The sequence below is a fragment of the Furipterus horrens genome, unplaced genomic scaffold (genome assembly GCF_987537825.1).
Source record: "Furipterus horrens unplaced genomic scaffold, mFurHor1.1.pri manual_scaffold_6, whole genome shotgun sequence".
Lineage (NCBI taxonomy): Eukaryota > Metazoa > Chordata > Mammalia > Chiroptera > Furipteridae > Furipterus > Furipterus horrens.
In genome coordinates this window covers 171734746-171749219 of record NW_028327176.1, presented here as the reverse complement: position 1 = coordinate 171749219, position 14474 = coordinate 171734746, and the positions used below count along the sequence as shown (strand labels likewise).

General features: G+C 38.1%; 1 protein-coding gene across 2 annotated transcripts in view; it reads left to right on the top strand.

Annotated features, from left to right (window-relative positions):
• The window catches only part of IFNGR1 (interferon gamma receptor 1), a 30724-nt gene that overhangs the window by 7972 nt on the left and 8278 nt on the right, over nt 1–14474 (top strand). For both annotated transcript variants that reach the window (XM_090279902.1, XM_090279903.1), the window contains exons 2-5: nt 7042–7159; nt 8208–8371; nt 9864–10033; nt 12534–12723. In XM_090279902.1, coding sequence (XP_090136028.1) covers nt 7042–7159; nt 8208–8371; nt 9864–10033; nt 12534–12723 — 642 coding nt within the window. The remainder of the gene's footprint in view (nt 1–7041; nt 7160–8207; nt 8372–9863; nt 10034–12533; nt 12724–14474) is intronic.

Here is a 14474-nt window from a genome sequence, read left to right as displayed (position 1 = left end):
TGGCTTATGTCTAAGACTTTTATCCATTTTGAGTTTATTCTGATGTATGGTGTAAGTTGATGGTCTAGTTTCATTTTTTTGCATGTTCCATTCCAGGTGTAAGTTGATGGTCTAGTTCCATTTTTTTTGCATATTCCATTCCAGTTCCCCCAACACCATTTGTTGAAGAGGTTACTTTTACTCCATTTTATGCTCCGACCCCCTTTGTCAAATATTAATTGACCATGGAGACCTGGGTTTATTTCTGGGCTCTGTATTGTGATCCATTGATCTATGTGTCCTTATGCCAATACCAGACTGTTGTTTACAGTGGCCTTGTATTATAGTTTGATATCAGGTATTGAGATCCCTTCTACTTTGTTCTTTCACCAGGTTGCTGAGGCTATTTAGGGTCATTTTTGGTTCCATATAAATTTTTGAAATATTTGTTCTAAATTTGTGAAATATTTCATTGGTATTTTAATGAGGTTGCATTGAATCTGTAGATTGCTTTGGGTAGTATGGACATTTTAATGATGTTAATTCTTCCAGTCCATGAACATGGTATATGCTTCCATTTATTGTATTTTCCTTAATTTCTGTCTTCAGTGTTCTATATTTTTCTGAGTACGGTTTATTCCTAGGTGCTTTATTTTCTTGTTTGTATAGTAAATGGAATTTTTCCCCTGGTTTCTGTTTCTGATATTTCATTGTCGGTGTACAAAAATGCCTTCAATTTCTGAATATTGACTTTGTATCCCACTATTTTGCCAAATTCACTTATTAGGTCGAGTAGTTTTTCGGTGGAGCCTATAGGGTTTTCTATGTACACTATCATGTCATCTGCAAATAATGACAGTTTTACTTCCTCTTTTCCTATATGGATGCCTTTTTTTTTTTTTGTCTGATCACTATGGCTAGAACTTCCAAAATTATGTTGAATGGAGTGGTGAGGGTGGACACCCTTGTCTTGTTCCTGATCTTAGAGGTAAAGCTTTTAGTTTTTGCCCATTGAGTATGATGTTGACTATGTTTCTTGTATATGGCCTTTATTATGTTGACATATGCTCCCTCCAACTTTGCTGAGCATTTTTATCATAAATGGGTGCTGTACTTTATCACATGCTTTTTCAACATCTTCTGATATGATCATGTGATTTTTGTCTTTCATTTTGTTTATGTGGTATATTACGTTTATTGATTTGCAGCTGTTGTACCATCTTTGCATCACTGGGATGAATCCCACTTGATCGTGGTATATGGTCTTTTTAATGTATTTCTGGATCCAGTTTGCCAATGTTTTGTTGAGGCTTTTAGCATCTATGTTAGTTAGCAATATTAGCCTATAGTTTTCTTTCTTTGTTGTGTCTTTACCTGGATTTGGGATTAGGATAATACTGGCATCATAAAAAGAGTTTGGGAGTCTCCTTTTCTTGAATTTTTTGGGATAGTTTGAGAAGGATAGGAGTTAGCTCTTCCCTAAATGTTGGTAGAATTTGCCTGTGAAACTGTCCAGTCCCGGATTTTTGTGTGCTGGGAGTTTTTTGATTACTGCTCCAGTTTCACTAGTTGTATTTCTGTCTATTCAGGTTTTCTGCTTCTTCTGGATTCAGACTTGGAAGATTATGTTTCTAGAAATTTGTCCATTTCACCCAGGTTGTCAAATTTTTGTCATATAGTTGTTTGTGGTAATTTCTTACATCCTTTGTATTTCTGTGGTATCCGTTATAATTTCTCCTCTTTCATATCTGATTTTATTTATTTTGGTCCTTTCTTTTTTTCTTGATAAGTCTGGTTAAAGGCTTGTTAATTTTGCTTATCTCTCCAAAGAACCAGCTCCTGGATTTATTGATCCTCTGAATTGTTCTTTCAGTCTCTGTGTCATTTAATTCTGCCCTGATCTTGATTGTTTCCTTCCTTCTGCTCGCTCTGGGCCTTGTTTGTTGTTGTTCCTCTAGGTCTTGTAGATGTGTGGTTTTAGGTTGTTTATTTGAGATTTTTCTATCTTTTTCAGGTAGGTCTGTACACTGTTATTTCTATGAACTTCCCTCTCAGGACTGCCTTCACTGTGTCCCATAGGTTTTGGGGCAGTTGTGCTTTCATTTTCATTTGTTTCCAGAAACTTTTTTATTTCTTCCTTGATCTCATTGTTAACCCATTCGTTATTTAATAGCATGTTTTTCAGTCTCCATGAATTTGAATGTGTTTGGGTTTTTTCCTTGAGGTTGGTTTCTAGTTTCAAGGCATTGTGATCTGAGAAGATGCTTCATATGATTTCAGTTTTCTTGAATTTGTTGAGGCTTGTTTTGTGTCTTACGATGTGGCCTGTCTTTGAAAATGTTCCATGTACATTTGAAAAGAATGTATATTTTGCTTCTTTGGAGTGAAAGGTTCTGTATATATCAATTAAGTCCATTTGATCTAGAGTGTTGTTCAATACCTCAATATCCTTGTTAATTTACTTGGAAGATCTGCCCATTGTTGACAATGGGGTGTTAAAATCCCCTACTATGAGTGTGTTGCTTTCAATATCCTTCTGGAAGTCCTCCAAGATTGTCCTTATATATCCGGGTGCACCTGTGTTTGGTGCTTATATGTTTACAAGGGTTATATCTTCTTGATGGATTATTCCCTTAAATATTATGTAGTGTCCCTCTTTGTCTCTTTTTATGGCCTTTGTTATGAAATCTATTTTGTTAGATACAGGTATTGCTACCCTAGCTTCTTTTCCATGTCTGTTTGCTTGGAATATTTTTTTCAATCTCTTCACTTTCATTCTGTGTAGATATTTTGTTCTGAGGTGGATCTCTTGTAGACAGCATATATGCGGGTATGTTTTCTTATCCATTCAGCTACCTGTGTCTTTATATTGGAACATTTAATCCATTTAAGTTTAAGGTTATTATTGATAGGTACTTAGTCATTGCCATTTTTTCTCTTTGTACTCCCGCCCTTCTCTCTCTCTCTTTCTCTCTTTCTCTTTCTCTCTCTCTCGCTTTCTTCATCTTCTTAAAGCAGTTCCTTTAGCATCTCTTGCAATGCTGGTTTGGTGGAGATGTATTCTTTTAGCCTTTTCTTTTTTCTTTTTTTTTTTTTTTTTTGTCTGGGAAGCTCCTTATTTTGCCTTCCATTTTAAATGAGAGCCTTGCTTGGGTAGAGTAGTCTTGGTTACAGGCCTTTGCTTTTCATTACTTGGAATATTTCTTGCCATTCCCTTCTGGCTTTTAGTGTTTCTGTTGAGTAATCAGCTTGTAGCCTTATTGGAGCTTCCTTGTAGGTTACTAGCTGTTTCTCCCTTGCTACCTTTAAGATTCTCTCTTTGCCTTTAAATTTTGCCATTTTAATTATGATGTGTTTTGGGGTAGGCCTCTTTCGGTTCATCTTGATTGGGACCCTCTGTGCTTCCTGGAATTGTGTGACTTTCTCATCAAGTTAGGGAAGTTTTCTCTCATTACTTTTTTCAAACAAGTGTTCCATCCCTTGCTCCTTTTCTTCTTCTGGTATCCCTATAATATGAATATTTCTATGTTTCATGTTGTCCGGCAGCTCCCTTAAACCCTTTTCATTCTTTTTGAGTCTTTTTTAGTTTTATTGCTCTGTCTGAGAATTTTTTTCTACCTTGTCCTCCAGCTCGCTGGTTCAGTCCTCTGCTTCATCTAGCCTGCTTTTAATTCCTTCCGCTGTGTTCTTCATTTCAGATATTGTATTCTTCATTTCCTCTTGGCTCTTATTGATAGTTTCTGTGTTCTGTTTCATGCTGGTGTAGTTCTCAGTAAGTTTCCTACAGCTTCCCTGGAGTACTTTGTAGTTCTCACTGAGCTCATGCTCATTGAGCATACTTATAACCATTATTTTGAACTCAGTGTCTCATAGTTTGCTTGCCTATATTTCATTTGGCACCCTTTCAAGAGATTCTGCCTTTCTCTTCGATTGGGGGTTGTTTCTTTGTCTCCGTATTTCAGGTGACTCTTGTTTGTTTCTGCTTCTTAGATTGATCTGCTTTGACTCCCTATCTTCACGGAGTGACCTTCTGTGGTAGGAGACCTGTGGGATTCAGTGGTGCAGTCTCCTCAATCTCCTAAACTTGATGCCCTTGGGATGCCCTTTTTGCCATTTATGTTGGCTGTCTGGTTGTAATTGGGTTTTGGTTGTTGTTGGGTCATTCTTTGGTGGGTCCTTCCCTCTGCTGGCTGACTGAGAGTCACTCTGCCCACCATGTCTTGTATGCTGTTGTACAGGTGCACTGTCTTCTCTTTCTGGACCTGCCCCTGGTAATGTCATATGTTGTCCCAGTCTGACCGTAGGCACCCTGTTCGAGACTACTAGGGATCCACAGGCTGTGGCTTTCTCCTTCAGTTGTTAATCTAGTCAATCTGTACTCAGCAGCCTGGGTTAAGTACCATGGGGTGGGGCAGAGTAATTCCTGGAGGCAGGGATATTGCTTCCCCTCAGGCTAATGTCCCTTGAAGGGGACTGCTCTGCCTGAGAAAGATGGCTCCTGCAGTATGGAGGATGAGTCAGCACAGGGATCCTGGGGGCTACTCCCTCAGTTCTCTCTCCAGAGCCACCATCCCCAGACTCTCCTCAAGCATCTCTAGTCCACTGCGCCCCCTTTGCTGGAGCCCAGGGTAAGTGGCTGCAAACATAATTTTATGCATTGGCTTTTTAAGAGGCTCTATGTGTCTCCAGCCATTGATCCCTGCCTGACAGAAAACCTGCTGTTTTTCACAGCTTGATGTTAATCTGAGTTCCTTTCTAGCTCTGGTGCTGTGGGCTGGGGAACCCAGCTTGTGGGTTTAGACCCCAATCTTCTCAAGAAATCCTCTGGTCACTGAAATTTCCCTCCAACACTTCCATGGGCTGCCCATGGAAGCCCAGCCAGCCCTCTTGCATCTCCTCTGCACTCCCTACCAGTCACGTTGTGGTAAAGTGGTTTCTTTCATCTGTTCGTGGTTATAAGGCTTCTCTCCAGCTATTGTTCAGTTGGTTATTCAGGATGATTTCTCTACAATTTAGTTGTAATTCCAGATTGGTCCTGGGAGGAGGCTACTGTAGCTTCCACTTACCCCTCCACCATCTTGGATCTCTTGTGTGCTCACTTGTTTTTGCTGCTCAGTTTGTCCTTCCCATAGAAAGGTTGGTGAGCAGGTTGTGGAGTGCTGTCTACAGAGTATGAGGAGGGACCCAAGAAAACGGAATTTGTTTATAAAAAAGTGTGTATTCTTACATGTTTAAACTTCAGTCACCTTCAAAGTCACTCTCCATTTGATGCAATACACCTGTGATGAGTTCAAAGAGTTTTTTGAGCTCATTGATTTTGATGTCTTTTAGTGTTTCTGCCATTTTTTGTTTTACCTCTTCCACATCATTAGCACAATGTTTCCCTGTGAGGACTTCTTTCATCTTGGGAAACAAAAAAAAGTTGCTCAGGGTGAGATCAGGTGAATAGGGAGAGTGGGGCATGGGGGTCATTCTGTTTTTGGACGAAGCTTCTGAACACTCAGCTCGGTCTGGGCAGGTGCACTCATAAATCACCCATCATGAAATGGACAAACATGTTGAGAGAATCCTCAAAAAAAACTTCTCCGAAGCCAGGGACAGCCTCTCACAACACCGCCAGCTGGTTCACTGATACAGAAGGGTTCCTAGGACATTCATTTAGTGGGGGAAGCCTGTACGTACTCCAAGCAGCCCACTCTCCAGAGATAATTCTGTTTTTGTCTTGGGAGGGGTCCCCCTTTGAATGTATATGAAATTAAAACCACTTGACAGATGAGGAAATCTGAAATAACTTTTTAGTAGAATATAGCAGGAAAGAACCCAGATTTCTTAATGCCTAACCAGGGAATATTTTTCTTATTAGAACCAGTCTGCTTGATATAAACTTGAGTGATCATTATCATCAGAGGTGCTTTAGAAACTATACTTGCAGCTCTCCGAATATCTGAGGAGGGCGATAAATTATGTTAGGAAGCCACTGAACCTCAGCCACATTGCCATTCATTTATTTACTTTAATTGTATAAGTAAATCATGTTTAATAGAGTTTTCCATTTTGTATCATATTGCTAACTGTATCTAATACCTTTGTGATTATTCTTAAATAAGGGAAGGAAGGGAGGGGAAGCAGAAGGGAGAGAGAGGGAAAAGGAGCAAGGGAGGAGATGTGTGTATGTGTTCAATTTTCCAACGGGTGGTGGACAACAACCTTTTATACTGGCCAGGGGGAAAATGGCTACTTTTAGTAACTAGTTTTGGTAATGTCTGTTGAAAAGATGTTGAAGTGATGTAATGTAGTTCACATCTTATCAACCAAAGTTTTCTGAAATTGTTTAAAAGATCATAGGCAGGAAGAAATACTGGGTTTGTTTTTAAAAAGCCCTGCGCATTACAGAGTGCAAAATGTTGATGAAATTGGAATGGTCAGTGGCTCCTTCAGTCAATCTTGAGGCAGAAAATGTACTGAAGATGTGTAGTAGAACTGGGTGTTGGGTGGAAAGCGTAGGGGCTGCTATTTTTAAAGAGTGAAATTGGCCATCCCTGGTGTAGCCAATTCTTCTCTAGACAGTTCTACTCTGTGTTATCATATATAGAAAATTCTAGTGGTTAAGAGGATTATTATTACAACAGGCAGGCGTTTATACATGAACAATGGTGTGCGGATTGCCTGAGGGAGTTGGGGATGCTGGGTGGAGGGGGGTAAAGGGAAAAAAACTGGGACAATTGAATAGCAAAATCAGTAAAATATAATTTTAAAAAAGAAAGCTTCTCTGTGGACTTTGCAAAAAAGCCCTAAGACATAGGAGTTTATTACCTCATGTTTGTGTTTGTCTTATACCACAATATTGCTTTAGTAATTTAAAATGAGTCAGAAATCTTCTGTACCTTTTTTTAAAAAATAATTTTTAGAAATCTCACAATTTAAATGTTATTACTGGGATGAACTCTACTTTTTAAACAAAGTATAAATTTTTATGTTTGGTTAACATGGCTGCTTCTTATGAGGTTTTCTAATGTTGATGTTAATTTCTTACTATTGTTTAACTTTTTAAATCTCTTACAGTGCCTGTACCAACCAACGTTACAATTGAGGCCGATAACTTGAATGTTGTTGTACGTTGGGATTATTACCCAGTCATGCCGCAGACACCTGTTTTTACTGTACAGGTGAAGACGTATTGGTGAGTATTACTCTTCTGTCCTTTTTATTCTGTTTCTCTCTAGGTCCTTGCACATTCCATGACTCGCTGTGCTCCCTTCCATTATCCTTTCTTATGTGGCAGAACTTCCTGAACTGCTGGTAGATTTCCAGAAGTGCTAACTAAGGACACAAGTTAGTTCTTTTCAGAGTACTTCCTGCCTCTTAGTTATTGCTGTCAGAATTGAAGTAGACAAGTATTATCAACTCCCCAGATTTTGAGACATCATAAATAAAGGTTACACTTCTGTACTGAAAGTAATGTCATCTTACTTCCTATATAGTGTATATGTATTGTTGAGTAAAAAGATAAAAATTTAAAAATAAAATGACCCACAGATATGGACAACAGTGCAGGAACTGACTATGGGAGGAGGGGGTGGGATGCGCAGAGGAGGGCAAAGGGGGGAAAATTGGGACAACTGTAATAGAATAACATTAAAAAATGATTTAAAAAATTTTTGACGAGTGTTAGGAGTCTTTGTAATGTGTTAGATTCTGTAATTGAGTGATGATTTGTATTAATAGAAACTAGAGTTATTTAAAGCGTAGATTTTTTTTTTTTTTAATTTTCACCCAGAGACATTTTTTTCTTTCCATTGCTTTTAGAGAGAGAGGAAGGGAAAGAGAAAGAAATATTGATGTGAAAGTAAAACATTGATTGGCTGCCCTCTTATACATGCTCCAACTGGGGATCAAACTCACAACCTGGGGAGTGCCCCATGACCTTTTGGTTTATGGGACAGTGCTCCAACCTGCTGAGTCACATCAGCCAGGGTTAAAGAGCAGATTTTTAAAAATTACATGTGGATTGTGTTTGTACAGATCTTATAATTTGAATTGAGCTGCTTTATTGTAAAGGAATTTGTAGTATCTCTTAACCAAAGAGTAAGGGTTTCCTTCCTCCTCTGTCTATCTTTGCCATCCTGCTCTTATTCAGCTCTTTCTACCAGCTCTGTGCTGTGAATGAAAAGCAAAGCATAGACAGATGTGTTTCTTTATGTTTGTTTTTTTATTCCTTTTCATTTTAGGACAGGAAAATGGACTGATGCTTGCAATACCTCTTCTCATGACTGTAACATCATTTCCATGATTAATCATCCATTAAGTCCTCTCTGGGCCAGAGTTAAAGCTAGGCTTGGACAAGAAGAATCGGCCTTTGCAAAGTCAGAAGAATTCATTTTGTGCAGACAGTGTGAGTAGAATGTGTACACATCTAAATGTTAAATTTGAGAGTACTTACACATGTCTTCTGTATATGTCTGCTTTTATTAGCTGTTGCTAAAGCTTATTACAATGCCCAAGAAGCATTTGGAGCAATGAGGGAGTTCCCATCTTCCTCTTCTCCCAAGCCCCATAAAATAGGGCTAAGACGTGCCTATCACTTTGCCCCTATAAACTGTTCCATTTCCATCCTGTATAAATATGTGGGTCAGCACTGTCCAGCTAGGCTCCGCTCAGCTCTACCACTCCCCCAGCCCCGCCCGCCCTGTCTCTGTCACTCCTTTCTAAGTTATATTCACTGAGGACTTCGGCAGCTGCCTTATCTTTTGTCTCTACCTTAAATCCTCGAGGTCTCTGGGAATTTTAATACCAACTTCATACATTCAAAAAATATTGAGTTCTATAATCTCTTTAACCCCAGTAATTTTAAGCTCTTCGTGCTTCCCAGCATCCTGTTGCCACAGTATACCCAATCGTTACCATCACTTCAAGCTCCAGCACCTGCCAATTCCTCTTTTCTGACTAACTTCCGACCTTGTAGCTCTTACGTCCTTGTTCCCGGGTGAAAGAAACCTTCAGTCGCCTGCCTCCTCCCCAGGCTTCTTGTCTTTCGTGCTGCGCCTTGCGCTTCACTTCCTTTCCGTTCAGCTTTACGCTGCATCACTCCGACCATGATCTCCTTCTGCTCCTGATCTGCAGATTGTGCCTCGTGGTCTCTTCCACAGCCCTTTCTGTACTTGCCCTTGAAATATTTTTATTCCTCAGAGGTCGTGCTTTTGTCATCTGACAACTATACCCTTTGCATGTCAGGTTTTCCCCACATAGATTTATCAAAGGCATGCTCTTATGTTCGATGTACGCTAGGCCCTGAGGATACATTGGTAAGTGAAAACAGACCTGCCTGCCACATAAAGATATGTGATAAATATTCGTTGTATGAATGGATATCTAGTTCATTTTCACAATAAAAATGTAATGCATTTAGCAAGCTTTTTTAGAGTCTTCATGCCAGACATCCATAGGTGTTGGATATACAAAGAGTTTCTTTGAGTGTTTAAAGATAACTAAAATGCCCTTTCTGAAACATTTTTCAGAAAACTTTAAAAAATCTACAGAATGAAAAATAAAGGAAAAAATAATTTAATAGAGCTTCTAGTATTTCAAGGGATTTTTTTTACCAAGATTCATGAACAACTTTTTCTGCAGTATTCAAAATGAATTTAAACTCTTAAGGTGGAGTTTAGATGAGATAAAAATACTTCTTGACTGAGAAGATATATTAAAGATTTCTTTATTAAGGAACTTAGAATATCTTCTAGATCTTTTTGGAATAGCTTAAATGTGGTGCTGCTTTAGAACAACAACAAAAAAAGTAGGTTGATTGACTTTGGTTAATTTTATATAATGTACTGTCAAGTTCTAGGCTCAACTAATTCTACTTTTTTGTACCCCGCAACCCCCAGGGAAAATTGGACCACCTACACTGAGTATCAGACAAAAGGAAGACCAAATCAATATTGATATACATCATTATTTAGATGTTACGAATGAGGACCTAGAAGCCGTATATTATAGTGAAAATTCTTGTTACCCACCCTCATACAATGTGTATGAGAGAATATATGGAACTCTGGTATGTGTTTCTATTTCATCTGTTTCAAAATGGAAATCTTTCTGTCACCAGCATAAGTCGTTTATATAGCTTAAGAAAGTAGAATGATTATGAATATTGAGGCAAGACTACGGATCCTAGGTTTTCATAAGAAAAATGAAATAATGTATATAAATGCTATTGAATGGAATTGGTGATATAGTTAATCACTAACACTGGCCAGGTGAACACAGTTAAGTTTTTTCTTTTCCCTCATCTAGGATATTAACCTGTGTATTTTCATTTCTTAACTGGCAAGATGAGGATAATTTTAATCTTTTCTTATTGGTAGTAATATAAAATCACATGTAGCTCTAATTAGAGTCAATGTTTTTGAGAAAAAAAGCTAACATTAGTGCTGTGGAGATATAATTACATTCTGGCACTGGTACTCAGACCATACTTTTATTAGAACTATTCTATTCCATCCATTTGCCACAGTGCTACCATTTCTTTATTTAACCTATCTGCCAAGCGTGTGCTCTGTGCCTTCTAGGCCCCAGGAGAGAGCAGTGAAGAGTACAAACAAACTCCAGTGGTACGCACTATGCAGAAAATGCAGGGAAAGGGGTTGGGCAGTGGGGGAGGGGCATAGTAATTTCCTATAGGGAGTTCAGAGCAGACCTCACCTGCTGGACAAGGTGTTACTAGAGCCAGGGTGGGAGGAGGTGAGGGGTGAGCTCCATGGATGATGAAGGGGAGTGTGTTTCAGGCAAAGAGCATAGCAAAGGGACCCTGGGCACGTGACGGGGGCATCAAGGCTGCACAGCGTATGGAAGCAGATGCCCTCAGATGGGTCACTACAGGACACAGCTCTCAGGGCATTGGAGGGATTTGACCTAAATGCATTGCACCTCTGGAAAAATTTAAGCCGGAGAGTGACATCTGATTTAGGTGGGTTTTTTTTTGTTTAATTTTTTTATTTCTCTGATTTAGGTTTTAAAACATCACTTTGATTGCTAGCAGAGTTGTTTCTAGAGAGCAAATCTAACTATATTATTTCACTACTTAAAAACCTTTTAACAAATCCCCATCAGCTACAAAATAATACCTAAATTCTCTTTCCTGGTACGGCCTACAAGGCCTTCATGATTTGGCCTCTTGTATCCTTTCCAGCAACCTGCCTCCCCAGTCCTTCCATGTTGCGGACCTCCAACCAGTGGGGTCCACGGCTTTGTGGTTGAAATGAATAAATGCACATGGACTGCAAGAATCCTGTGGAGAAGAGGAAACAAAACTGGCCACTCTCTAAAGGAGAAAGCACAGCTTGTCCCTGCCTGAACAGGCTATTATTAACTCTTTAGGTGGATTACATCCTAGAAAGTTATAAATCATTGTGACAATTATTGCCTTATATGATTATTACTCTTATATAACAGAGAAGACTATTACACATGCATGGAAGGTAAAGATAACTGATCTGGCCACATCCTGTCCTTGAAAATCAGCTCAGAATAGACCCTAAGAAACTGCTTCAAGGTTACATGCTGAACATTTGTTGTTCTCAGCCCAGGATGAGGGAGTCATTTAGTAGAAAGCAAGCTTTTAAGCTATTATAGAAATGCAGGCCTGGTTCCCTACGGGAAAACTGGTGTGTGGAGTGGGTCCTGTGTGTTACCACACTCCCAGTGGTTTTCCAAATCTGGGGCTGAGCTACATTTGCCACCACCAAGCACCCCGGCTTCCCATACTTCCAACTTTATTTTCATTCATGCTTTGGTGATCCACTTGCTATTCTTAGCTCCCTGTAAGTAACATGCTCTGTCATAGAATGTCCATCTCCATCTTTGGCAAATTTCTACTCATTCGGTGTTCAACTGGAGTATCACCTACCCTTTGAATTCTTCTCTGACATGGTGCACTATTTCCTTTTCTGTGGTTGGTTATTCCTAGTTCCATATAGTAGCCCTCTTGCAGTACTCAGTACTCTTTTACATTTCTTCCTTATCTCTTCTACACTCTGTAATAAGTTCTTTGAGGTCAGGCGCTGCTGTTGTGCCTTTGCGTTTTCAGGCCCTAGTACAGGTGGTCCACGCACTTCGGCTGGGTGAATGGAGGATAAACTCCAAGAGATTGCTTCAGTCCCTTCTTCTTTGTATTACTGCCAAGAGAATACAGCCTTTGCCTAATAATTTTATCATTATTCTTATAAGATTCTTTTATCTCTCACTAGCTAAGTTTTTTAGCATTGTAGAAATCAGACTAATGAATATTGGTTGACTTAACTGACAGTAAACATTCAGGCTATTTGTGTTTTTTAAATTTATATTCCCTACAAAGAACATTTTGATGGATGCATTGTAATATGTTATGTTGAAGTAACAAATTCACTTACAATTTAATATCAATACAATTTTGAGACACGTGCAACATTCATAACATATATGTCTTCTTCCATGGTTTTGGATGATACAAAGATGGTGATTTCTTTTTCCAGATTAAAAGGAGTGATGCATTTTTATTGTTTTCTTTTTTCATACAGATTTCAAATGCAATATACAAGCTGAATGACGATAATTGCAGTGCCACTGAGTGTCACTTAAGTGTCACAGTGTCCTCACTGAATTCTGAGTACTGTGTTTCAGCAGAAGGAGTCTTAGAGGAGATATGGCGTGTTAAAACTGAAAAGTCCGAAGAATTTTGTATCACTGTTTTTGATCATAACATAAAAGGTGCCATTTTTTTCCTAAACATAGGGAGTGATAACTAACATAGGGTGTTGTGAAAAAAGGAAATTTTCAATCTGAGTAATCTCTGCCGTTTTAATTGCTTTTAGAGAGAGAGGAAGGGAGAATGAGAGAGAGAGAAAAATCGATTGGTTGCCTCCTGTATGTGCCCCAACCAGGGATCAAACCTGCAACCTAGGTATAGGCCCTGACGGGAATTAAACCTGTGTCCTTTGGTGTACAGAAAGATGCTCCAACCAACTGAGCCACCCAGTCAGGGAGTAAATTCTGCTCTTTTAAAAATAGTTCCATTCCTCAGAGAAGTTCAAAATTACAAATAAGGTTATTTCTCAGGCATTAAAAGATACAAAATAACCAATTTGGAAAGTCATATGATAACCTTTTCATGCAGGAAAGAAAAAAATATAATAAACACATAAAACTGTGTGCATAAATGTCTACATTTCAGGATTATGCATAATAATATGTAAATTTATTCATTATAGCAAGATGATATATTTAAGATATATTGTATATTCATATATTTTCTATATGAGGACAATAAGTTTAAAAACTGAATAGCAGGAATGTTAATGATTTAAAATTTTGTAACATGTGAACTGCACAAGCACTGGGAATTAATATTAAAAAATAAATATCACCCTGACCGGTGTGGCTCAGTGGGATGGGCATTGTAGTGCAAACCAGAAGGTCCGCAGTTTGATCCCCCAGCAGGGTAGGCCCCTGAAACATGTGAGAGGCAACTGACCGGTGTTCCTCTCATACATCGGTGTTTTCCCCCCCTTTTTTTCTCCCCCTTCCTCTCTCTCCCCCTTCCTCTCTCTAAAAAAATAAATGTAGATCAGTTTAAATGTATTATGGGTCATTTTTATAGCATTTTAAAATAATTATTTTTATTTCATCACCTTTTCCTTGTGTGTGGCAGATATATATAATAGAACTTTGGAACTGTCATTCTCAAGTAGCAGGTACCATAACAACAATTGGGGCCCTCTTTGACATTTTGAAATTTAAATGTTCATTATAGATAGTTTATAAAATATAAAAAGCCAGAAGAAACCAAAATTATCTATAGTTCTACCATCAACAAATCCTTAGTTTTCACAGTTAAATGGGTTTTTTCCCCATCTTGTTTTTTCTTTTTCTATATAACCATGATAATATTGTATAGTATATATAATTTGGTATACTAATTTAAGCATATTTTTTCATATTATTTCACATACTTGTAATGTTATTTTCTAATGTATGTAGAATACTTCATCATTAGATTGTATTCTATTTATTGTTCCCCATTTTTTTTTACTTTTAGATTATTTATAGATTTTCTCTATAATAAATAATACTTTGATGACTGTCTTTGTGTGTGTGTGTGTGTGTGTGTGTATATATATATTTCCAATTGGTAGGATATTTTTAGAATATATAGGTTAAAAATCTACAGAAATTTTTATGATACAAATATATTTTCAAGAATGGAAATCTAGGCTGAAGAATCAGATTGAACACCTAAAATGTAATACTAATAACTTTTAGACCATTGTATGGGGGTTTTAAGTGGGCGACTTAAAATAATGGAAAACATTTTATACCAGTTTGCCTAATGGTATTAAAAAAGTTAAATCTTAATACACAAAATTAAAAATAGTGCAAATGACCCAGACTTACTAAAAAAAAAGAATGCCTAAATTATAAACTGGGCTGATACTATAGTCACACAGTGGCACCACTGTGGC